The sequence below is a fragment of the Gigantopelta aegis genome, chromosome 8 (genome assembly GCF_016097555.1).
Source record: "Gigantopelta aegis isolate Gae_Host chromosome 8, Gae_host_genome, whole genome shotgun sequence".
Lineage (NCBI taxonomy): Eukaryota > Metazoa > Mollusca > Gastropoda > Neomphalida > Peltospiridae > Gigantopelta > Gigantopelta aegis.
In genome coordinates this window covers 76,989,729-77,016,635 of record NC_054706.1, presented here as the reverse complement: position 1 = coordinate 77,016,635, position 26,907 = coordinate 76,989,729, and the positions used below count along the sequence as shown (strand labels likewise).

The window sequence follows — 26,907 nt, the reverse complement described above, 5'->3', positions numbered from 1 at the left end:
CCTCATCTTGGGTGAATGACACGCAGGTCTCTCAGTAGAGTTGACATAGAACCTCATCTTGGGTGAATGACACGCAGGTCTCTCAGTAGAGTTGACATAGAACCTCATCTTGGGTGAATGACACGCAGGTCTCTCAGTAGAGTTGACATAGAACCTCATCTTGGGTGAATGACACGCAGGTCTCTCAGTAGAGTTGACATAGAACCTCATCTTGGGTGAATGACACGCAGGTCTCTCAGTAGAGTTGACATAGAACCTCATCTTGGGTGAATGACACGCAGGTCTCTCAGTAGAGTTGACATAGAACCTCATCTTGGGTGAATGACACGCAGGTCTCTCAGTAGAGTTGACATAGAACCTCATCTTGGGTGAATGACACGCAGGTCTCTCAGTAGAGTTGACATAGAACCTCATCTTGGGTGAATGACACGCAGGTCTCTCAGTAGAGTTGACATAGAACCTCATCTTGGGTGAATGACACGCAGGTCTCTCAGTAGAGTTGACACAGAACCTCATCTTGGGTGAATGACACGCAGGTCTCCCAGTAGAGTTGACACAGAACCTCATCTTGGGTGAATGACACGCAGGTCTCTCAGTAGAGTTGACACAGAACCTCATCTTGGGTGAATGACACGCAGGTCTCTCAGTAGAGTTGACACAGAACCTCATCTTGGGTGAATGACACGCAGGTCTCTCAGTAGAGTTGACACAGAACCTCATCTTGGGTGAATGACACGCAGGTCTCTCAGTAGAGTTGACACAGAACCTCATCTTGGGTGAATGACACGCAGGTCTCTCAGTAGAGTTGACACAGAACCTCATCTTGGGTGAATGACACGCAGGTCTCTCAGTAGAGTTGACAGAGAACCTCATCTTGGGTGGATGACACACAGGTCTCTCAGTAGAGTTGACATAGAACCTCATCTTGGGTGGATGACACACAGGTCTCTCAGTAGAGTTGACATAGAACCTCATCTTGGGTGGATGACACACAGGTCTCTCAGTAGAGTTGACATAGAACCTCATCTTGGGTGAATGACACACAGGTCTCTCAGTAGAGTTGACATAGAACCTCATCTTGGGTGAATGACACACAGGTCTCTCAGTAGAGTTGACATAGAACCTCATCTTGGGTGAATGACACACAGGTCTCTCAGTAGAGTTGACATAGAACCTCATCTTGGGTGAATGACACACAGGTCTCTCAGTAGAGTTGACATAGAACCTCATCTTGGGTGAATGACACACAGGTCTCTCAGTAGAGTTGACATAGAACCTCATCTTGGGTGAATGGCACACAGGTCTCTCAGTAGAGTTGACATAGAACCTCATCTTGGGTGAATGGCACACAGGTCTCTCAGTAGAGTTGACATAGAACCTCATCTTGGGTGAATGGCACACAGGTCTCTCAGTAGAGTTGACATAGAACCTCATCTTGGGTGAATGACACACAGGTCTCTCAGTAGAGTTGACATAGAACCTCATCTTGGGTGAATGACACACAGGTCTCTCAGTAGAGTTGACAGAGAACCTCATCTTGGGTGAATGACACACAGGTCTCTCAGTAGAGTTGACAGAGAACCTCATCTTGGGTGAATGACACACAGGTCTCTCAGTAGAGTTGACATAGAACCTCATCTTGGGTGAATGACACACAGGTCTCTCAGTAGAGTTGACATAGAACCTCATCTTGGGTGAATGACACACAGGTCTCTCAGTAGAGTTGACATAGAACCTCATCTTGGGTGAATGACACACAGGTCTCTCAGTAGAGTTGACATAGAACCTCATCTTGGGTGAATGACACACAGGTCTCTCAGTAGAGTTGACAGAGAACCTCATCTTGGGTGAATGACACACAGGTCTCTCAGTAGAGTTGACAGAGAACCTCATCTTGGGTGAATGACACACAGGTCTCTCAGTAGAGTTGACATAGAACCTCATCTTGGGTGAATGACACACAGGTCTCTCAGTAGAGTTGACATAGAACCTCATCTTGGGTGAATGACACACAGGTCTCTCAGTAGAGTTGACATAGAACCTCATCTTGGGTGAATGACACACAGGTCTCTCAGTAGAGTTGACATTGTCACTGAGAACCTCAGGGGTTCGAACAGCAGAGCTGCTCTCCTTGGGTCCGTCTTTCATGTATAGAAAACGAATGTTTACATGATAACTCTATTTTGACACGTAAAACACCATGGTTTATAGTCCTTAGCTGTTACGTTGGGTGTGTCCTTGACTGGTGTAATTGAGTTTGACACTTAATTGGTCTGATTGCTAGCCCCTAATTAACTAAATACTAAGTTATTGCATAAATGGCAGGTGACAGAATAACAAGTAATTGAATCGTACATGCACAGCTAAATATATCTAATGCATTTGAACAGTGTTGTAAATGTTGCACTATGACAGTATTAATGACTGCTGTCCATGTTGAAAAAACACCATGTACACTGTGGCCATTGCCGTAGGCACACGAGCTTCCACTCCTGTAAGGTGGGGTACAGGCTGATTTTTGCCAATTAAACGAAAATGCCAGAAACATCCATTCATATTAGTATTACTCCCAAACAACTATATAGGGTTAGAAACGAGTCGCTTCGCGTTTTTACATGGATTACAACTAATATTGTCGGCATAAGGATGGAAATATATAGTGTGAAGGCTTATGGCAAGCCTACCCCCACTCCCCACCTTTCCCTCGTCTCGTAAGCTTATGTCAGTTGTAAAAGGTAGGGAAAGGTTTTTATATAGGATATTGATACGCCGGTTGAAAAAATAAATATTGTTTAAACCAAACTGACAAACAGACAGACAGAAAGACAGACAGACTGACAAGCAGTAATATAGAGTTACAAAACGGGTCATTGCATATAAGAGTCTCCTTTTGGCCCATCCGCAACATAACCTCTAAGAACAAACGTCTGACGTTTGAACTGATTAGTAGAGACAAAACGCTATATAATATATAATGTGAACAGCACTGAGCCTAGGAATAACCACTAAATTACACAAGCCTGAATCATTGTGGTAGTCTTAAAGGGACATACCCTAGTTTTTAAACACTAAGGCATATTATTTACTATTAGAGCCGTTTGATAACTGAAATCATATTTTACTTAGACTATTGTTTTGTTTATCCATATCCGTACATTCGAAGTGTTTTTGGTCATCCTGGTGTTTTTAATATCACAGAATGCATTTCTCACGTTTTAAAAACGCACGTGCGTCTGAGAAGTAACAGTTATGGAGTCGAGTTTTAGTCTATTTTAGAGGGTATTTCACCATTTCAAAGTCACAGACTCATGCTTCACTAAATTGTAACTCTATCTAAATGTGTTACAGGTTTGTAGATTAACTAAACTTAGTGTTAATTTTCACGGGTTGAAACTAGGGTCTGTCTCTTTAACATTATTTGCAATGAAGAGAATGTCCCGGATGGCATGAAAACGAGATCCTTATATAAATGGCCCAAATACTAACCACTTCTCGCTGGTATCGGGCATGAACCAACATGGTTTGTTGGAACTCTGCTTCTTCCAACGTCCACGCGTTGATGGCTGTAAACAAACGAAATCATACTTTACGAGAGATCTTTAAATCTAGTACCAAACCTGGCTCCCATCACTCAACGAGAGCAATATTTAGCTCCACTTAGCATGTGAGTGGGGTTTTTTTTAAATATTACAAAAGGATTAAGTATCAAATCTCAATTAATTAATTCATTAATTTTAACCTATTTTCGTAATTATATCCAATTAAGGTTGAAGCACGCTGTCTTGAGCACACGTCTCAGCTCTCTGAGGCTGTATGTCTAGGACAGTGGGTTAGTTATTAGTGGTTAGTGCGAGAGCAGAGGGTGTAGTGGTCTTGCACCTACCTACTGAATCGTTAAAATTCGCTCTGGGTGGGAGCCTGTATCGGGCTGCGAACCCAGTACAGACCAGCCTTATGTCCGGTGGCTTAACCACGACACCACCATATGCTTTAATATCTAAAATGGCTCCCTATAATATTAAGTTAGGAAAGCAATTAATCACTCCCCTCAGTTGTTTTTACGGCGAGGTCTGTAGTACAAAAATCCCAGTCTGGAGCTCGTCGCGGTAAGACGTGTTTGTTTCGCTTGTGCACACTGCACGTGCTTTCGCGGCTCGACTTGGGGATCCTTCACTTCGTTGTTTTTGTCAGCGAAGTGAAGTTTTCTACTGGGATGTATGCGGCAATTGGAACTGATTGAACGCTGGAACGCTTCTCGTTTCGACAGTCTGCACCACCAGGTTGGATTCTTTTTTAGCGAGATTCATTGCCTCCACGTCATTTCTCCGTCTGACTATGTTGACTTGGTTTTTTTCGTGACTCGTATGACGGCCATTCTGCAAAACGCCACTGTTGTTCGCGTTTAGTCTCTACTTGTCCGAGCCTGTCCTAGCAGCACTGGAAGATTGACCGGCCCACTCTAAGAAGAAATAGGAAGCGGGATCGGCCCCTACTACTCTTTTCTAGACTTTACTTTGTTTTATTGTGATACCATCTCGTATCCTCCGGAGTCGGGCCCGTCCGCACCACTATACCAACCCATGACGACTGGACTATACCCTAGTCTTATTCTCTCTCGTTCAGACGGATCCGGTTTCTCAAGATCTTTATTTCAGCACAGCACTACACCTTCAACGTCTATTGACTGTCAATCTAGGGGTTTTCTTGACGGGATGCAACCCATCTCGTCCCTATAAGCTGTGCACCCTAACGGCCTTCACGAGGCCACTCACGTGGACATATAGATCGGACTTTAAACTTTTGGACCTTCGTTCAAAAGTTTATGTCCAAATTACTTTCTTTCTTTTTTTTAAATATTATTAAATATCTTCTTTCTCTTATTTATTTTTGGACTGTCCTAAAATGCTCCAAATTATATAAATATTCCACCGAGCAGTCAATTCTTTTTATTTTTGGCTTGTAATTTGTTTTGTTTATTAACTTATTGTCTATTAACTTTTTTACTAATTGGTATTTTCAAAATTCTGCCCATTTCAACTCTACCCCCCCCCCCCCCCCACCTCCATCCCGATCTGATCTAATTTCTTTTTGACCATCCGATCTAATCTAGCGACCAAATTTAATGAGTAGAATTTTCTTTATTAATTATATTAATTAGAGATGTGCATCAAAATTTTAAAGGCCCACTATTTAATTTTTGGATGTAAATTTCATAATTGTCCGCTTAATTCTTTTTTCTGTCCCGGGACAAGCCCCTGGCTATCCAAAGACAGGCCCCGGGACGGACATGCTCGAAACTCTAGTGGTATATGAGCATGATAAAATTATTCGCACTCGCACAAAATAGCAGTGTACTCAGTAATTTGTTACTAACGATGCTCAAATAATTGTGTTACTATTCTATTCATTTATTGAAATAATAACTGGTTACTACTGACTCTGCCATTACCATGACAAATTTTCTGGGGCAATAAACTATGCAAAAAAATAAAATAAATCATAATAATTTATTACTAATCGGATACTCAGATAATCATTGCAACTCACGATAATCTTCATTGTCCAAATTGGTATCGAGGATAAAGAACTCGGGTTTAGACTGGTCCTCCAAGTACTCGCTCAGGATCGCGTGTTTCATGTTGAATGCAGCGGCCTGTTAAAATCAGGGATACGATTATATTTATAATACAATTTAACTTTCACACCTGTTGCAAGATGGAGTAACAATAATAGAGAATCAATTCAGTATAATGGTAAACACTTTTTTAAAAACTCCATATTACGTTAACTGTATTTAAGAAACAAACAATGTTACTACTGAAATGTCATTTTATTAACAAGAAAACACACACACACACACACACAATTTAAAAAAATAAAACGCATGCACACCCACCTACGGTCTAAGAATGGTATCACTACTATGGTAGTGAGAACTCGTGCATAAGTATGTACACAATTATTTATATATTAAACAAAATGAAATGCGCCCTTGCTTAACGGCACCTGATCACATGCAGGGCTATTTGATGTTTAACTTACTATAGGAAAATATATTTTGACACACGGTGTATATAGGTGTCCATCCAACAATACTGCTACTTTTAATCAACATTAACGACACGTCTACGAAAAGGCTCTGGTAATAACCTCTACTGACACACGGTGTATATAGGTGTCCATGCAACAATACTACTATTTTTAATCAACATTAAAGACACGTCAACGAAAAGGCTCTGGTAATAACCTCTATTGACACACGGTGTATATAGGTGTCCATGCAACAATACTGCTATTTTTAATCAACATTAAAGACACGTCGACGAAAAGGCTCTGGTAATAACCTCTATTGACACACGGTGTATGCAACAATACTGCTATTTTTAATCAACATGAAAGACACGTCTACGAAAAGGTTCTGGTTGCTGTTCAGGAAGTTGTGACGTACATTAGACGTGCAAGTTATGACGTCCATGATGGCCAGTGACGCGGTTTTCAGTTGTTCGAACGAGATATCCATGTTGAGCAGCTGTTGAGCCATCTCCAGACCTTTCTCAGACCCCATCTCCTGCATCGAGAGAAGAAACCCGATCAGCTAGCAGCATCAACACCAAAAACACGTTTACAAAACCCAATCTTACCGAATGTATTTACTGAAATCACTACACATGGAAACACTGGCGTGTGAAGATGAACGCTGAGTAAGTAAATACGTTTTGTTATTAGACGAGTTGGAAATATAAACATCAGACCCAAGTTCAGCCAGCGAACGTTTCGATAACATTCGTGTTCACTGTGTATGAGTTATGTACCTAGCTCTTTCTCCCAGTATATTGGTTTAAACAAACACACCCACTAAACCTGGATAGTCCCTCTATGTGTTCACTATGTACCCAGCTCTTTCTACCAGTCCCAGTGTATTGGTTTAAACAAACACACCCACTAAACCTGATAGTCCCTCTATAGTCCCTCTATGTGTTCACTGTAAACAAACACACCCACTATGGAGTCCCTCTATGAGCTATGTGTTCACTGTGTATGAGTTATGTACCCAGCTCTTTCTCCCAGTGTATTGGTTTAAACAAACACACCCACTAAACCTGGATAGTCCCTCTATGTGTTCACTGTGTATGAGTTATGTACCCAGCTCTTTCTCCCAGTGTATTGGTTTAAACAAACACACCCACTAAACCTGGATAGTCCCTCTATGTGTTCACTGTGTATGAGTTATGTACCCAGCTCTTTCTCCCAGTATATTGGTTTAAACAAACACACCCACTAAACCTGGATAGTCCCTCTATGTGTTCACTGTGTATGAGTTATGTACCCAGCTCTTTCTCCCAGTGTATTGGTTTAAACAAACACACCCACTAAACCTGGATAGTCCCTATGTGTTATGTGTTCACTGTGTATGAGTTATGTACCCAGCTCTTTCTCCCAGTGTATTGGTTTAAACAAACACACCCACTAAACCTGGATAGTCCCCCTCTATGTGTTCACTGTGTATGAGTTATGTACCCAGCTCTTTCTCCCAGTATATTGGTTTAAACAAACACACCCACTAAACCTGGATAGTCCCTCTATGTGTTCACTGTGTATGAGTTATGTACCCAGCTCTTTCTCCCAGTGTATTGGTTTAAACAAACACACCCACCACTGGATAGTCCCTCTATGTGTTCACTGTGTATGAGTTATGTACCTAGCTCTTTCTAGTGTATTGGTTTCACCCAGTAAACCTGGATAGTCCTCTACTGTTCACTGTGTATCCACTCTATGTACCCAGCTCTTTCTCCCAGTGTATTGGTTTAAACAAACACACCCACTAAACCTGGATAGTCCCTCTATGTGTTCACTGTGTATGAGTTATGTACCCAGCTCTTTCTCCCAGTGTATTGGTTTAAACAAACACACCCACTAAACCTGGATAGTCCCTCTATGTGTTCACTGTGTATGAGTTATGTACCTAGCTCTTTCTCCCAGTATATTGGTTTAAACAAACACACCCACTAAACCTGGATAGTCCCTCTATGTGTTCACTGTGTATGAGTTATGTACCCAGCTCTTTCTCCCAGTGTATTGGTTTAAACAAACACACCCACTAAACCTGGATAGTCCCTCTATGTGTTCACTGTGTATGAGTTATGTACCCAGCTCTTTCTCCCAGTGTATTGGTTTAAACAAACACACCCACTAAACCTGGATAGTCCCTCTATGTGTTCACTGTGTATGAGTTATGTGTTCACTGTGTATGAGCTATGTACCCAGCTCTTTCTCCCAGTGTATTGGTTTAAACAAACACACCCACTAAACCTGGATAGTCCCTCTATGTGTTCACTGTGTATGAGTTATGTACCCAGCTCTTTCTCCCAGTGTATTGGTTTAAACAAACACACCCACTAAACCTGGATAGTCCCTCTATGTGTTCACTGTGTATGAGTTATGTACCCAGCTCTTTCTCCCAGTGTATTGGTTTAAACAAACACACCCACTAAACCTGGATAGTCCCTCTATGTGTTCACTGTGTATGAGTTATGTACCTAGCTCTTTCTCCCAGTGTATTGGTTTAAACAAACACACCCACTAAACCTGGATAGTCCCTCTATGTGTTCACTGTGTATGAGTTATGTACCCAGCTCTTTCTCCCAGTATATTGGTTTAAACAAACACACCCACTAAACCTGGATAGTCCCTCTATGTGTTCACTGTGTATGAGTTATGTACCTAGCTCTTTCTCCCAGTGTATTGGTTTAAACAAACACACCCACTAAACCTGGATAGTCCCTCTATGTGTTCACTGTGTATGAGTTATGTACCTAGCTCTTTCTCCCAGTATATTGGTTTAAACAAACACACCCACTAAACCTGGATAGTCCCTCTATGTGTTCACTGTGTATGAGTTATGTACCTAGCTCTTTGTCCCAGTATATTGGTTTAAACAAACAAACCCACTAAACCTGGATAGTCCCTCTATGTGTTCACTGTGTATGAGTTATGTACCCAGCTCTTTCTCCCAGTATATTGGTTTAAACAAACACACCCACTAAACCTGGATAGTCCCTCTATGTGTTCACTGTGTATGAGTTATGTACCCAGCTCTTTCTCCCAGTGTATTGGTTTAAACAAACACACCCACTAAACCTGGATAGTCCCTCTATGTGTTCACTGTGTATGAGTTATGTGTTCACTGTGTATGAGTTATGTACCCAGCTCTTTCTCCCAGTATATTGGTTTAAACAAACACACCCACTAAACCTGGATAGTCCCTCTATGTGTTCACTGTGTATGAGTTATGTACCTAGCTCTTTCTCCCAGTGTATTGGTTTAAACAAACACACCCACTAAACCTGGATAGTCCCGCTATGTGTTCACTGTGTATGAGTTATGTGTCCACTGTGTATGAGTTATGTACCCAGCTCTTTCTCCCAGTATATTGGTTTAAACAAACACACCCACTAAACCTGGATAGTCCCTCTATGTGTTCACTGTGTATGAGCTATGTACCCAGCTCTTTCTCCCAGTGTATTGGTTTAAACAAACACACCCACTAAACCTGGATAGTCCCTCTATGTGTTCACTGTGTATGAGCTATATACCCAGCTCTTTCTCCCAGTATATTGGTTTAAACAAACACACCCACTAAACCTGGATAGTCCCTCTATGTGTTCACTGTGTATGAGTTATGTACCCAGCTCTTTCTCCCAGTGTATTGGTTTAAACAAACACACCCACTAAACCTGGATAGTCCCTCTATGTGTTCACTGTCTATGAGCTATGTGTTCACTGTGTATGAGCTACCCAGCTCTTTCTCCCAGTGTATTGGTTTAAACAAACACACCCACTAAACCTGGATAGTCCCTCTATGTGTTCACTGTGTATGAGTTATGTACCCAGCTCTTTCTCCCAGTGTATTGGTTTAAACAAACACACCCACTAAACCTGGATAGTCCCTCTATGTGTTCACTGTGTATGAGTTATGTACCCAGCTCTTTCTCCCAGTGTATTGGTTTAAACAAACACACCCACTAAACCTGGATAGTCCCTCTATGTGTTCACTGTGTATGAGTTATGTACCCAGCTCTTTCTCCCAGTATATTGGTTTAAACAAACACACCCACTAAACCTGGATAGTCCCTCTATGTGTTCACTGTGTATGAGCTATGTGTTCACTGTGTATGAGTTATGTACCCAGCTCTTTCTCCCAGTGTATTGGTTTAAACAAACACACCCACTAAACCTGGATAGTCCCCTATGTGTTCACTCTATGAGCTATGTGTTCACTGTGTATGAGTTATGTACCCAGCTCTTTCTCCCAGTATATTGGTTTAAACAAACACACCCACTAAACCTGGATAGTCCCTCTATGTGTTCACTCTAAACCTGGATAGTCCCTCTATGTGTTCACTGTGTATGAGTTATGTACCTAGCTCTTTCTCCCAGTATATTGGTTTAAACAAACACACCCACTAAACCTGGATAGTCCCTCTATGTGTTCACTGTGTATGAGTTATATACCCAGCTCTTTCTCCCAGTATATTGGTTTACCCAGCTCTTTCTCCCAGTGATATTGGTTTAAACAAACACACCCACTAAACCTGGATAGTCCCTCTATGTGGTCACTCTATGAGCTATGTGTTCACTGTGTATGAGTTATGTACCCAGCTCTTTCTCCCAGTATATTGGTTTAAACAAACACACCCACTAAACCTGGATAGTCCCTCTATGTGTTCACTGTGTATGAGTTATGTACCTAGCTCTTTCTCCCAGTATATTGGTTTAAACAAACACACCCACTAAACCTGGATAGTCCCTCTATGTGTTCACTGTGTATGAGTTATGTACCTAGCTCTTTCTCCCAGTGTATTGGTTTAAACAAACACACCCACTAAACCTGGATAGTCCACCTATGTGTTCACTGTGTATTAGTTATGTACCCAGCTCTTTCTCCCAGTGTATTGGTTTAAACAAACACACCCACTAAACCTGGATAGTCCCTCTATGTGTTCACTGTGTATGAGTTATGTACCCAGCTCTTTCTCCCAGTGTATTGGTTTAAACAAACACACCCACTAAACCTGGATAGTCCCTCTATGTGTTCACTGTGTATGAGTTATGTACCCAGCTCTTTCTCCCAGTATATTGGTTTAAACAAACACACCCACTAAACCTGGATAGTCCCTCTATGTGTTCACTGTGTATGAGTTATGTACCCAGCTCTTTCTCCCAGTGTATTGGTTTAAACAAACACACCCACTAAACCTGGATAGTCCCTCTATGTGTTCACTGTGTATGAGTTATGTACCCAGCTCTTTCTCCCAGTATATTGGTTTAAACAAACACACCCACTAAACCTGGATAGTCCCTCTATGTGTTCACTGTGTATGAGTTATGTACCTAGCTCTTTCTCCCAGTATATTGGTTTAAACAAACACACCCACTAAACCACTGTGTATGAGTATATGTACCCAGCTCTTTCTCCCAGTATATTGGTTTAAACAAACACACCCACTAAACCTGGATAGTCCCTCTATGTGTTCACTGTGTATGAGTTATGTACCCAGCTCTTTCTCCCAGTGTATTGGTTTAAACAAACACACCCACTAAACCTGGATAGTCCCTCTATGTGTTCACTGTGTATGAGCCATGTATCCAGCTCTTTCTCCCAGTGTATTGGTTTAAACAAACACACCCACTAAACCTGGATAGTCCCTCTATGTGTTCACTGTGTATATCTAGCTCTTTCTCCCAGTATATTGGTTTAAACAAACACACCCACTAAACCTGGATACCTATGTGTTCAGATCTAGCTCTTTCTCCCAGTATATTGGTTTAAACAAACACACCCACTAAACCTGGATAGTCCCTCTATGTGTTCACTGTGTATGAGTTATGTACCTAGCTCTTTCTCCCAGTGCATTGGTTTAAACAAACACACCCACTAAACCTGGATAGTCCCTCTATGTGTTCACTGTGTATGAGTTATGTACCTAGCTCTTTCTCCCAGTATATTGGTTTAAACAAACACACCCACTAAACCTGGATAGTCCCTCTATGTGTTCACTGTGTATGAGTTATGTACCTAGCTCTTTCTCCCAGTGTATTGGTTTAAACAAACACACGCCTTCGTACACTCGCTGGAGAACTGCGCATTCGACGAGATGCACGTGGACACCTGCTCCATGGCTGACACGTCAGACGTGGACACGTTGGCACAGCCCTCTATGGCGGCGGCACGGATCTGGAGGAATAGACACAACATGGCGGGTTAGTCTAGAAATCATCTGACGAGGAAGTGACGGTCCTAGTGATTCTAGTGGTGTTGGCCGTGGTGATGGTGACAACAAATTATTTTAGAAACCATCTGATAGTGTAGTCGTGATCGTATTATTGGTAATGGTTGTGGTGGTGGTATTATTAATAGTAGCAGCATGCGGGGATGATGGAGGTATGTAAGCTGTTGTGTTAATAAATCTGACAAAATCATGCAGGAAATCTGCTACATTTCCCATTAGCAGCAAGGGATACATACATGACAACATACCATGGCTTTTCATATAACAGTCGTGGGAACCTGATTGGGACGGGGGAAACCAATCAGAGAATGGGTCTACCCAAGGGGTTCGATCCTACAACCAAAGCACCCCAGGCGAGCGTTATATCGACTGACCTAGATTCTGTATGAACCCACCTGAGCTCTGGCGTCTGCTTCTCTCAGTGCTTTCTGCCTCATCGCCTCATCGTACTCTCCCTGGAAACAAGAAAGAACACTCACTAAACACTGACAGCCATCTCCACCTACAACATGATAATGTGTGATTTACAAAATCAAACTTTGCTACTTAGTAATGCCAAAGTTGTCTGAAACAGCGTTACATTCAGACGCGTCACCCTAGGATGAGAGTGGGTAGTTGGGTGTTTAGGTGGGGGTTTTGGCAGTCAAATAACCCTCCTTTGGCATTTATTCACCGCTTTTCCTTGACACCCTTCCCCCCCCCCCCCCCCCCCCCCATATTAGATATAAAATGTATTAGTTGATTATAAAAACGAAACCTTTAGAAATTCTCGTTGACGACCATAAACATGTTTCATTTTGAACTAAATAACATTCAAAATTTTGTGAAGAGGTATAATTAATGTCCACTGTAAATGAAAGGTATGAAATGAATGAATGAATGAACGAATGAATGAATGAATGTTTAATGACACCCCAGCACAACAATTCACGTCGACTAATGGGTGTCAAATATTATAATCAACCAATTTTCGAAATATTATCCTGTACTATCAAATACAAAGCTATGAATGTGTTTTGTAACAATGAAAAACCAAACATGAAGTTTAAAATCTCACCAATTCAAAAGCTCCCGATCGCTTCTCCCCATCAATACCAAGTAGCGAGGGTTCTAGGTTCGCGCCCACTAAAATACCTTTATACTCTGTAAAACACAACACGCCAGGTTCACGCAAATATAGTGGCATTTTTTTCAGTGTTGAATAAAATAGAAATATTCTTGCTTTATTGACGGTGACCATGTACATAGTTAATAAACTTAAATTACTATTCTGACACCTCATATTTTCTTCGTTTTAGAAGTAAGAACACATTATACATCTGTCTTTACTGACGTTAACATTAGCATTTACTATGTAAACATAACATTAGGAAATATGTATTTAACACTTTTGGAAACATATAATTAAATATATCTAATTGTAGATGCAACGACCCAATTGAGAATGACATAATAAAAACTATGATGTTCCGTTTATATACACTTTGTCCCAATCACAGTAAAAGACGTCTTACCAAAAAATACATTTTATATTTTCCTGTTAAATGCAAAATTAATATTTTATTTACATACATAAAGCAGTTACAATTTTCAAAGAACACATTATTTGCACATCTGGTAGTGCTCAGACACTAAACTTTAATTGTATATCAGATAGTATATTGTTGTACTTCAGTGTCAGTTGTATTACTATTGTAGTTAACAATAATTCCACAGTTAATGGATAATTTAAAAATATATATATTAATTGTTATGACCACACTAAATTGACGTTCATACACCATTTACCGAATCATGCGTTTAGTCCACCATTTTGAAAACCATGCACTGAATCCCCATGTATAAAGCCATGCGCTCAATTAACTATTTTCAAACCATGCGTTTAATTCACTATTTCCAAACCATGCGTTTAATCCACTATTTTCAAACCATGCGTTTAATCCACCATTTTCAAACCATACGTTTAATCCACCATTTTCTAAAACCATGCATTTAATCCACCATTTATAATTCCATGCATTTAATCCACCAGTTACAAAACCATGTTTTTAATCCACCATATACAAAACCATGCGTTTAATCCATCATTTTCAAAACCATACGTTTAAACCCGGTTTACAATACTATGCACAGACACCATGCCTTATCATACACTGATCATTCACGTTAGTACACTATCGAGTAAACTGGATAGCCTCGTGTACTACAATGTATCATGCAGAATACACGATACTAACAACAGGGGCGATAACCATTTTATCCTATAGTAAAACACCTTACTGAGTGGAGATTGTTTAATGGCTGAAACGAAGTATTTTCTTTAAAAAATGTCATTACAGCATGTTCATGTTATACCTGTACATTGTAAATATCTTGTTATTAGCCAAACTAATAGGGGAATTGTCACTGGTTGCTGCCATTTTACACCAACACTACTACACTCATATTTTATGTCTGATTGTTAAATAGTAGCACTCAAATGTGTACAAAAATAAATATATATACTTATCTACAGAAGTGTAATGCAATATTCAGTAGGTTGTGTTTTAACATATGCGTCAGTTAGCTTAAGTGTTAAAATAAAACTGATTTGGCATGTATCACATTCAAAATGTTTTATTTATTTTCATGTACGACTGTTTGTACAGACATATTTATTGGATATGCCAATTTTAAGATAATAATATAATATTAAACATTTAAATACATTTTGTTCCATGTACGTTTCTTTCAATATTAATTAGATACAGAAAAGTAATTTAAATGTCTGCATTTTCAAATGAACACAGTCTTTCGAAGTGGATACAGAATCTGAACAACAAAACCGTAATACATGGTCAAGGCTGTATCTCTGCATAATATAGAGTCGGGTGGGTAGTGCCTCGTCTACAGGAGGACAGCCACTACCAAGGAGATCCTTTACTGGAGATTTTAATCCGCAATAAAGAGGACTGCCTCTCTAGACTAGTTTACTAAATCAAAACTCCATTGTCCGATTCAAGGTGGAATTTTAAAATAAATATGGAATGTCGAAGTTAAGATGGAATTCCGAACTGAACATGGATTTTTGAAGATGAAAATATCAGAGGGAATTTTGAAGTGAATATGGTATTTTGACGTGAAGATGAAATTTCGAAGAGGAAATTAATTTTTATAGTGAGCAAGGAACTTTCAAAGAGAATATGGAATTTCAAAGAGAATGTGGAATTTCGAAGAGAAAATGAAATTTTGACTTGGGGATGGAATTCCTTAAGATGACGTAATGTCGACTATGGAGTATGACGTCATGCGAGTTAGTTGAACAGACGACATCAGCATGCGAACCTGTCTGGACCAGCCTACTTTCACTGTTGAGGATGGAACCGATATCGGAGTAGATTTCCGTGACGATTCGCTGGATACCCTCCGCCTTGATTCGGTCCAGTTCGGACATCTTGTCTTCGATATCCCGCTCCGTGAGGAACTTGATCTCGGGGCGGTTCATCGGGGTCACCTGCAGCAGACGACAGGTGCGCAACGTAAAAAACTCAACTCATTTACATAATAAACAGACTCATATCTTCTAGTAATAATAATAATAATAACAATAATAATAATAATAGTGTCATCAAAGTGGAACAGATCTTAATCTAAATTGATTTCTTACTTAAGTATCATGTAATAGAAAGCGAATATCATGTGAGTAAAATTGTAATCCAGACGACTATATTTCTATATTATAACTGTTTAATTAAGTATTGCATCACAGACCCATAGGAATGATATCTAGAATGGGGGGACACAACCTCTAGTGGAGGATCACTGCCTCTATATTTATAACTATAGTTACATTTTCGTCCTCCAATGAGAGGACAAGCTCACCCCCCCCCCCCCCCCCCACCCCCCAACTGCCCCCTCCCCTCCCCCCGCCTTATTCCTACGGGCCTGCATATTATAATACATAGTTTACTGTGTTCAGCTCTGGACGTTTCACAAAACTGTAGTCTCCAGTGTTCGAATCTCCATCGTTCGTTCTGTTAGAACTATGAAAAGGACAGCTAAAACACGCGTAGCTGTGAGAGAGAGCTAAAAACACGAGTTCTGTGAGAGAGCTAAAACATGGGTAGCTGTGAGATAGCTAAAACACGAGTTCTGTGAGACAGCTAAAACACGAGTGGCTGTGAGACAGCTAAACACGTGTACTGTGAGACAGCCAAAACACGAATTCTGTGAGACAGCTAAAACACGAGTGTCTGTGAGACCGCTAAAACACGAATAGCTGTGAGACAGCTAAAACACGAGTGGCTGTGATACCGCTAAAACACGAGTACTGTGAGACAGGAGAGTCACCTTGATTCGAGCTATCTTGAAGGTCGTCACCGCCTCGAGGGAATCCATCACCTTGACGAAGATGTCCTCGTTGTAGTCGTCGTACGGCGAGCCCAGAGGCAGGTCCACGTGGATGTCGCCGGGTTTGTTCGTCTTGGTCAGCTGGTATTCCATATAGTTGTCCTTGTGCATGACTGCAAGAGAAACGACGAGATGGTCTTCAGTATACAGTATATAGGTCATGGCCTACATAGGGTCCTCGTGTACCCCACCCCACAACTATACTACACTATGTTTCGTAGACGCCCTGGTGTGTCCTGAATACAAAACTAACTGTAAACAGTGAAATAATCGCCATCCACTTCTCATTTGTCACCAGTGTTTGAGAGTACAATCTTTTCGTTGACGTCAAGCCATAATATGTACCTTCTAATTTTTGTTTACCTGTTTGTGAAATTTGAAAATATCTTTCCACTTAGGTCTTGTAGAGAGTTTTGATTTCCAATAAGATCACTTTTTTAAAAACTATTTTGTCCAGAAATGGAAATTCAGTGATGAAGCGGTCAACATATCATAGACGATGTATGTGATTCCTGGAGGTCTTTGTGATTTTTCTCAAAGATAGGTTGGGGTTGGGGTTTGGGGTTGGGGGCTGGGGGCTGGGACTAGGGGCTGGGGCTGGGGCTGGGGCTGGGGGCTGCGGGCTGGGGCTGGGGCTGGGGCTGGGGGCTGCGGGCTGGGGCTAGGGGCTGGGGGCTGGGGCTGGGGGCTGGGGCTGGGGCTGGGGCTGGGGCTGCGGGCTGGGGCTAGGGGCTGGGGCTGGGGGTTGGGGCTGGGCTGGTGGTCGGTGCTGGGGGTTGGGACTGGGGCTGGGGCTGAGAGCTGGGGATGGGGCTGGAGGTTAAGGTTGGGGCTGGGGTTGGGGCTGGGGGTCGGGGCTGGGGTTGAGGCTGGTACTAGGGGTTGAGGCTGGGACTGGGGGTTGGGGATGGGGGTTGGGGCTGGGACTGGGGCTGGGGCTGGTGGTCGGGGCTGGGAGTGTCAGACTACTCACTGTAGTACTTGTACTCGATGATGTTCTGTTCGTCTTGCCACCCATTGCAGGAGATGGTGAACGGCTTGTCCTGACCCCAGGTCACGGTTCCTGTCAGCGGGGTCACGGTACACGTCCCCGGGACCGGCGGCTCGTTGAGTTTAATCTGGGTATACACCGCCCCCCACTCCGCATCTCCCACCTTCCTGATGTTACACTCAAACACGTACTGCTTCACTTCCGGTTGGATGGCAAACAGATCCGGCTGGATGGATATCTGCTCCGATTTGATTCCTGTAGGCAGTCAAAGAAATGTATTCTTTTTACGGATTCATGAACCACTTCCTGGAGGGTACGGTATCATGGTTATATTATAATTTCGAGTAAACCTCTTACGTAAAGCACAGAAGCACAATATCTTAGTAAAAGTGATATTAAAGTCAACCTAGAAAACAAATTAATGTGGAAGTTACAGGAAGTCTTTCCGATTCTCAGGATATCTTTAGAACAACATACTAATCCTAAAAGTAATATTAGAAAACAAATTTTTAATAATATTAATTGCACGCACACGCAGTATAAACAACGCTCATGTTTTGGTAAATGTTTCAGAGACATTACTATCCTGGATCAAATGCAGGCCCTACTGTCATCATGGGTATTCTGCAGCAAATACAGGCTCTGTTGTTCATTGGTCTCACACTGTGGGTATTCTCCTGCAAATACAGGCCCTATGATCATACTCCATACTCCGTCTTCTTGGCAAATTGCGTGAAACCTAATGAACGCAGCTTATTGCGCACTGCGCAACTTGGCGCTAAACATTCAACAGCAGCATTTAGCGACCGCAATGTTGAAAACACATATATAACTACACGTGAGAACATGACAACCAGTACATAGTTAAACTGTTACCTTTTTTCTAGTCTTATTTATAGAACTAAGAAAGTAAACATTTTACAATATGATAAAAATATCAATGTGTTATGATTAATCTGTAATTTCAATATTAAATATTATGTCACTTTTTTCTGTTTTATTACGTGGAATGCTTTTCTGTTAAATTTTTATTTTTATTCACCGTGACAATCATAAAATGTAATGAAATTTAATTTACAAAAATACTTGTAAATCTTGTTACCTCAAACCAACTTATGTATTCGCGCGCGCGCGCGCGTGTGTGTGTGTGTGTGTGTGTGTGTGTGTGTTTCTGTGTGTGTGTAGTCTTAGCGAGGAAACCCGCTACATTTTTTACATTAGTAGCAAGGGATCTTTTATATGCACCATCCTACAGACAAGATAGCACATACCACGGCCTTTCATATACCAGTGGTACACACGCCAAGCAGGCATACGACTCGTAGATCAAATACATTTTCACCTTGAGAAAACGTGAATGTAATAGTTTCTTTGTGTGTGTCTGTGTGCGTGCGTGCGTGCGTGTGTGTGCGTGTATCACAATCTAATTAGTATTCAGTTTATTAGTATTATATTAACCATACATGCGTTATCTATATTAAACTATGACAAATACTGTCATGCAAAATTATATGTCTATATGATATGTATATAAATAAATAAAATAACTATATCACTGTAACTAACTGGAAAATTGAAAAAATAAAGAAGATAATAAATGAGTATATAGTTTTATGTCATACATGAGAAATAGCGAATTAGTTCATATTTAAAATAAGGTACGATTAAAATGTATAGTGGGCGAAGAGAAAACAAAACCATGTTACCAGATTATTGGAGAACAAGCAAAAGATGTCATATTTAAAGCATGAAAAGGCTTCCTTTTTATTTTACCATTTTATAATTTATCACATTTACACTGTTAGAGATGTAAGAAAAATATTCAAAAGAATGTCTTAAACTTGACCATCAACATAATTATAGTCTTACATGATGCAGGCTTGTTTTGTCTTAGAGAGCAAAAGGAAGTAGTCTAGAATAACAACAATAATGATCCACATGTTAACCAAGGATGGAGTCCAGTTGCTGACAGGACATCACAAACTAATGAGCTTGTGTTCGTTCATCTGAAAACGACTAAAACCCATTGTGCAGCTATTTGGCATTGTCATTTGATATAATGTATAATCACAGTAAACATCTCTGTTGATTGGAAGCCAATCTAGGATAAGATAACATAAGCGTACGAGACGGCGGACAATTTGGAGCAACTCCTCAAAGTTAGGCAAACATCATAGAGATATTCGGGCAAAATTAGCTGGACTGAAAGCTTTTTATCATGTATGTCCATCATATTAGTTGTAACCCATGTACAAATGCGTAGTGATTCGTTTGCAACTCTATAATGCTATTTGGCAAAACGGGAGCCCGAGCGCCTATGTACGACAATGATCCAGTAGATGTGTTTGTGATGTCCTGTTTGCAGGAACATGGAAGCGCTAGAGATGATTGGCGTGACCTAGATAAAATGAAGACGCTAATTAGAGGCTTACCAAAAGTCCCTGCAAGGCGCATTGGCGATCAAGTGAGCAGACAGCGCGAGCCGCACAATAAAAACAAGTCAGCATTAGTCGGTGTTTATCTCAGGGCGGTCCCACAGATCAAAATCATCTTGGGGTGGTGTAGTTTATAAAATATATTTTACTTACTCAGTATAATTAAATAGCTCTAACCACCCACATATATATATATATATATATATATATATATATATATATATATATATATATATATATATATATCAATAGTTGAGTACCTTCTGCTACATAATCACCCACCCACCCCTATGACGTTTCCTGGAACAGCCCTGAGAGAGACAATACAATACAGCATAGAGTACAACTGAAATAAAAAATAATAAAAAACATCGTACACAGGGACAATTTGCATAAAGTCTGTAACATGGTATTTTTAAATGTTAACACGAACAATATCAGAGTTAATTCGTGTATGCATACAAATATGTTTAAAAGATACACAAATCATAATTATTTTTAATAATAACAATAGTTATAATATCTCCTGCATACCAATTAAATTCAACATACAGTAGTAAACGATTGTTGTTTTGTTTAGTTTTTTTCTTTATTTTTAATATTTATTTTTTCTTTATTTGGATGTGGTAATTTTGCTAAATAATAATAATAACAATAAATTCACAGCATTATTAATATTTATTTCAATACGACCAATCAAATAAGAATAAATATTACCTATGACGTATTTTTCGAAGTCGCGTTTTATGAATGGTTTCCATGGCCACTGCCATACGTAATCGTAGGCGTATGCTTTCCACCTGAATTCCAAGTTGTCCGTGGGACTGCAGTCTAGACATGCGCACTTGAGACCCAGACGCGCCGTTGACGGCACAGTGATATCCTCACTTCCAGGGAAACATCGAGAACTTCCTGCGCACCTGGAGGTTTTTAAAAACAAGTTTTTATTAGAAAGTATTCCACCCGAGTATTACTTTTATCATTATTAACTACATTTTTAAGCATATAGCAGTTACTTCTCATTTACACATTAGTCAACTTTCATTTTCCTTGCTGAAGACCATAATAATATTATGTTGCTGACATTTTGACATCAAATCATGTGATTCATATTATTCTGCCGGTCACCTCCACATCCCTGTTCTTGTCTCTCCAACCAGGTGTGAATAAAAATGAATTAGCTGAAGCAAGATTTCAAACTTAGAACAAAGTGTTCCTGAAATGAAACAATCACTCTGAGACTACTGCTAAAGCAATACATGTCCCTTACCGGGTCCACCGAATATTCGTATCAAGGGCCATAACTGTGTGAAAAATTGGTAAATCGCCAAGAAAGTCAATCTTGGTCTTTAACAGTAAATGATAAATCTATGCACAACATTTCAGCTTAGTACCTTGGTGTGTTGCAAAAATACAAGTGCAGAAAACTCGTTTATTTTATCTCCTAGGTTCAAGGGCCATAACTCTATGAAAAAGGGGTAAAGCGTCATGAAAGTAAAACATGATCTTTTACACTGAATGATATATGGAGAGACAGACAAAAGACAGAAAGACAGGCGAAACCTATAGTCCCCTCGGTATGATAGGTAGACGACTGATACAAGGTTCAGACTGTCAACTGTCACGACGAAGTTGGCCAATTTAACGATTGCGTTGTAATTTCCCCAACTCCCCGCTCAGATTAACAACTAATAGTTTATACAACGAGAATCGAGTTGTAAGAGCGCTCAATCTAGCAATTGGACAGTCGTAGAAGTCAAGCCAGCAGAACGTTGGCCAACCTAGCATAATAAGACTACCCACTAACCCTATGCCAACGCTTGGTATAGCTCCAGACGCGGGCGGAGCCACTACTTTGATCCGAAGACTAGAGGTAGCCGTTCTGACGCCATCCGGATCGTTCTTGGTAATAACCACTTTGATGCTGTAGTCGTTGTCGACAACCAGGAAAGTCGTGTCCACCGTCGTTGAGGACGCCGTGGTCGATGTTGGAACTAACCCCGCTGGGCAGGTCAAGGAAGTGCTGGTGAGCACCTCACACGACCACGTGAATGTTGAAAGACCCTGAGACAAAAGAGAGAAGAATCTGCAGCACTCAGATTAATACACCTTTCAAACAGGTCAAAGTAAATTAGAAACAGAACTACCGTAAATCCGTGTACAGATGCCTAGGCTTCTATTGTATTTTGCGTCGCTCCAAGACCAGACCTCTTTTCAAGGCAGGTCTCTATACAAGGCAGGCTTCTATTGTGTCGCATCTCTTTAAGACCAGACCTCTTTTCAAGGCAGGTTTCTATACAAGGCAGGCTTCTATTGTTTCGCGTTTCTTTAAGACCAGACCTCTTTTCAAGGCAGGTTTCTATACAAGGCAGGCTTCTATTGTGTCGCGTCTCTTTAAGACCAGACCTCTTTTCAAGGCAGGTTTCTATACAAGGCAGGCTTCTATTGTTTCGCGTTTCTTTAAGACCAGACCGCTTTTCAAGGCAGGATTCTATACAAGCCAGGCTTCTATTGTGTCGCGTCTCTTTAAGACCAGACCTCCTTTTCAAGGCAGGTTTCTATACAAGGCAGGCTTCTATTGTTTCGCGTCTCTTTAAGACCAGACCTCTTTTCAAGGCAGGTTTCTATACGAGGCAGGTCTCTATACAAGGCAGGCGTCTATTGTGTCTTCGTCTCTTTAAGACCAGACCTCTTTTCAAGGCAGGTTTCTATACAAGGCAGGCTTCTATTGTTTCGCGTCTCTTTAAGACCAGACCTCTTTTCAAGGCAGGTCTCTATACAAGGCAGGTCTCTATACAAGCCAGGCTTCTATTGTGTCACGTCTCTTTATGACCAGATCTCTTTTCAAGGCAAGTCTCTTTTCAAGGCAGGTCTCTATACAAGGCAGGCTTCTATTGTTTCGCGTCTCTTTAAGACCAGACCTCTTTTCAAGGCAGGTCTCTATACAAGGCAGGCTTCTATTGTTTCGCGTCTCTTTAAGACCAGACCTCTTTTCAAGGCAAGTCTCTTTTCAAGGCAGGTCTCTATACAAGGCAGGCTTCTATACAAGGCAGGCTTCTATTGTGTCGCGTTTCTTTAAGACCAGACCTCTTTTCAAGGCAAGTCTCTTTTCAAGGCAGGTCTCTATACAAGGCAGGCTTCTATTGTGTCGCGTCTGTTTAAGACCAGACCTCTTTTCAAGGCAGGTCTCTTTTCAAGGCAGGCTTCTATTGTGTCGCGTCTCTTTAAGACCAGACCTCTTTTCAAGGCAGGCTTCTATTTTTTTATGCAAACTTTACTAACATAGCCTTGTTGTAACATCTAATGTAGGCGTGCATACCTAATGTCTTCTTTCCTGTTATTCTCACTATGTTTTTATATTAGCTTTTGACGCCAGGCACCGGAAATGAGGAGTATAGCGTGGCCATTAACCTGTCAAAGTTACAGTAGCCGAAGTTGGTCTTTATAGAAGACAAGCTTCTATTTAAGGCAGGCCTCTATTTTTTCGTGAAGGTCAAATAGAGGCAGGCTTCTATTCAAGGATTTACGATAGTCGAAAACAACATATAGGTATAACAAAAATAAATGCATCTTCCATCAAATCTTTGTCAGTTATTGTCTATTAACACAGAACGAATATACTAGAAACTAAATGAAAGACAATGAAAGAACTTTTAAGTTGATGACATATATATTTAAAACGTTGTGATCTTAGCGACCTGAACCAGACGGGTTTTTTTTAGAAAGTTTGAGACCATACTTTGCAAAAAAATGTTCGAATCATTAATAGCACAAAGTATCTGACACTGATTCATGGGATCAATTACGACGTTCTCACACTGTCTTGTGGGCTCTGACTTGCCCGGAGATACGGTTTTGAGTATGTCAAAGGTTTTGTCACATTTTCTAACTAGTATTTTGAAACTAGGGTGGGATATCTAGTAGGCGGAATCTGGATAACCATAGTCGCCCTGGTGTTCTACAGACCTGAACAATGCAAGGAAAATGTGCAACCACTGTGCAGATAATATGAATATTAATGTTTTTAAACACCTCAGTTTTGGAAGATCTATGAGTATTTTGAACATGCTCTAAGCTCTTTGTATCGAATGTAAATGTTGGGTTTTTGTCAACATGGAAAACTATTTGTTGAGACCATGTCACAATATAATTATACTGATGGAAATAAATAAAACATCACACCAACACTAATTAATTCTGATAGTGACTAAAATATGGTCTACAATACCAAGTGTTATCTCTGTTATATATATATAGACAGACAGATAGACAGACATACAGATAGATAGATAGATAGATAGATATAGATATATATATAAAGAGAGAGAGAGAGAGAGAGAGAGAGAGAGAGAGAGAGAGAGAGAGAGAGATATGAAAGTATTGAGATACCTGTGGAAGCGTCCTGTCAATGTCTGGATCAAACGAGTAGGCCTGCGGATCTAGGAGTACCGTCTGCTCGATCGACTTCTTGACGGCGCTGACGCCGCCCTTGACCATCATGGCAACGATGGGGCTCTTGTCCACCTTCAGGTAGGAGTAGCTCTGAGACAGATACCGGGCGCCGTCCCCTACCTCGGGCTGCATCTCCATGGTGTACGTTGCCTTGTACAGCCCGTACGCCAGCTTTTTGGGCGGGACCGTCAGCTCTGCCAGGTCGTCCGTGATCCCGAGGGCGCCCAGGTCGACAGATCCGACAACAGTCCCCATCGCCTCGTCTATCCGCTCCAGAGTCCACAGCTTCGTGTTGTCGTAGGTGACCCCGCAGAGGATGTTGGAGAGGCCCCTGAGGACGAACTGCTTGCTCTTGATGAAGCTGGTCGGGTTGTAGAAGTAGATGGCGCGGTCCTCGATCGTCACGTACGGCTTCGTGCACTCCGTGTTGCTGATGCTGAACGTGATGACGCCCCTCTCCGAGGAGTGGCTGTTGGACGTCGTCGCCGTCACCGTCTTGAATCCCGGGCTGGTGTAGACGTGCGGGGTCGTCAGCGGGTTCGTTAGGGCTCCCACGGGGTTGCCTCCAAACGCCGGGTCGCAGTTCGTCCCGTACGTCTCCTTCGTGCCGTCCCCCCAGTCGAGGTGTAGACACGAACCCGTGCCTTCCATGTCGTACTGGAATTTCAGCAGTTTAGTGTCGTCCACCTTGGTAAGGTTCGCCAGTTCAGTGATGACCATGTTGACGACGCTGTCCACCAGCGTGATCTGTTTCAGCTTCGTCTGCGAGGAGATCGGATTGCTCACTTTTATACTGACGTCGTGCACTCCGCTCTGTTAACAGAACAGAACAAAACAGAACTTCATTATTATAATCGTCGCAACTGTCTACAACTTTCGCAAATGCCTAAAACGGTCACAAACGCCTATAACTGTCGCAACCATCTATAACTGTCGCAACCATCTATACTTGTCGCAACCATCTATAACTGTCGCAACCGGCTATAACTGTCGCAACCATCTATAACTGTCGCAACCGCCTATAACTGTCGCAACCATCTATAACTGTCGCAACCGCCTATAACTGTCGCAACCATCTATAACAGTCACAAACGCCTATAACTGTCGCAACCATCTATAAATGTCGCCACCGCCTATAACTGCTGCAACTGGTTTTAATTGTCGCAACTGCCTAAAACTGTCTCAAATGCCTATAACTTAGGGTGACTCTTCCGTGAGCTATTTAACTAATCCCAGTTGGCTAATGAATAACTGGTATATATTTAAGTGCTGACGTATTTGCTATACTAGTATTTGATAAACGCTATTGGACATGGATTCTAGCAGACAGACAAGCTCGTTCTTACCGACACGTTCTTGAACGAACACTCGAATGGTGAGCTCAGTTTGGTACATGCCAGCCCACCACCAGGTCCTGTCGAGGTCAGCTCGTATGTGACCGCAGTCCCTACAAAACACAGTCAACATTATTCATTATCGTTTAGTTTAGTGCATGTTCAATTTAAACCCGCTAAAAAAAATTCTGGGCGGAACGTAGCCCAGTGGTAAAGCGCTCAGCTGATTGGAGGTCGATCCAGGACAGATCCAAGTCGGTGGTCCCATTGGGCTATTTCTCATTCCAGCTAGTGCACCACGACTTAACTGGTATATCAAAGGTCCCTTGCTACTAATGGAACAATGTAGCGGGTTTTCTCTTTAAGACTATATGTTAAATATACTAAATACTTGACATCCAATAGCCAATGATTAATAAATCAATGTGCTCTAGTGGTGTCGTTAAACAAAACAAACTAACTAACATACGTTTTCATTAACATGCGGATCCAACAAAAATCCAGAAAAAGAGGCTACTTGAATATATATTTTTCTGGATTTATGTTTGGGGGTTTTGAGTTTGTGGGGGGGGAGGGGGGTTGGGGGAGGGGTCTTTTTTTTTATATATATATATATATATATATATATATATATATATATATATATATATATATATATATATATATATATATATATATATATTCAAGTAGCCTCTTTTTCTGGATTTTTGTTTGGGGTTTTTGAGGTGTGTGTGGTTTTGGGGGGTTTTTGGGGGTCTTCTTTTTGGGGTTTTGTTTTTAAATATTCATTCGTTTGCCGTTTTCATGAGTTAGTCCATGTGTAATTTTCTCTTTAGTTCCTCCATCGAAATATTTCTTGGATCCAACCCTGTTGTCGTTTCTGCAAAAGCCTTGAACATATATTCTAACCATCTTGGAGACAACAACAGGTGCCACAAGTGGGGACGAATATGTCCACGTTTAGCGAACACTGTTGGTATCATCAGCTTTTAGACAGTGGTTCATGCCAAGACTAT

At 41.1% G+C, this 26,907-nt stretch overlaps 1 protein-coding gene across 1 annotated transcript in view; it reads right to left on the bottom strand.

The window, feature by feature from the left end:
- Positions 1-26,907, bottom strand: part of LOC121379844 — an 84,937-nt gene that overhangs the window by 25,503 nt on the left and 32,527 nt on the right. Inside the window, exons 11-24 of the mRNA XM_041508496.1 lie at positions 25,904-26,004; positions 24,495-25,370; positions 21,913-22,169; positions 20,823-21,025; positions 20,103-20,111; positions 17,653-17,925; positions 16,620-16,792; positions 15,615-15,783; positions 13,348-13,433; positions 12,686-12,745; positions 12,113-12,235; positions 6,449-6,595; positions 5,548-5,653; positions 3,487-3,563 (exon numbers count right to left, since the gene is read on the bottom strand). Coding sequence (XP_041364430.1) covers positions 3,487-3,563; positions 5,548-5,653; positions 6,449-6,595; positions 12,113-12,235; positions 12,686-12,745; positions 13,348-13,433; positions 15,615-15,783; positions 16,620-16,792; positions 17,653-17,925; positions 20,103-20,111; positions 20,823-21,025; positions 21,913-22,169; positions 24,495-25,370; positions 25,904-26,004 — 2,660 coding nt within the window. The remainder of the gene's footprint in view (positions 1-3,486; positions 3,564-5,547; positions 5,654-6,448; positions 6,596-12,112; positions 12,236-12,685; positions 12,746-13,347; positions 13,434-15,614; positions 15,784-16,619; positions 16,793-17,652; positions 17,926-20,102; positions 20,112-20,822; positions 21,026-21,912; positions 22,170-24,494; positions 25,371-25,903; positions 26,005-26,907) is intronic.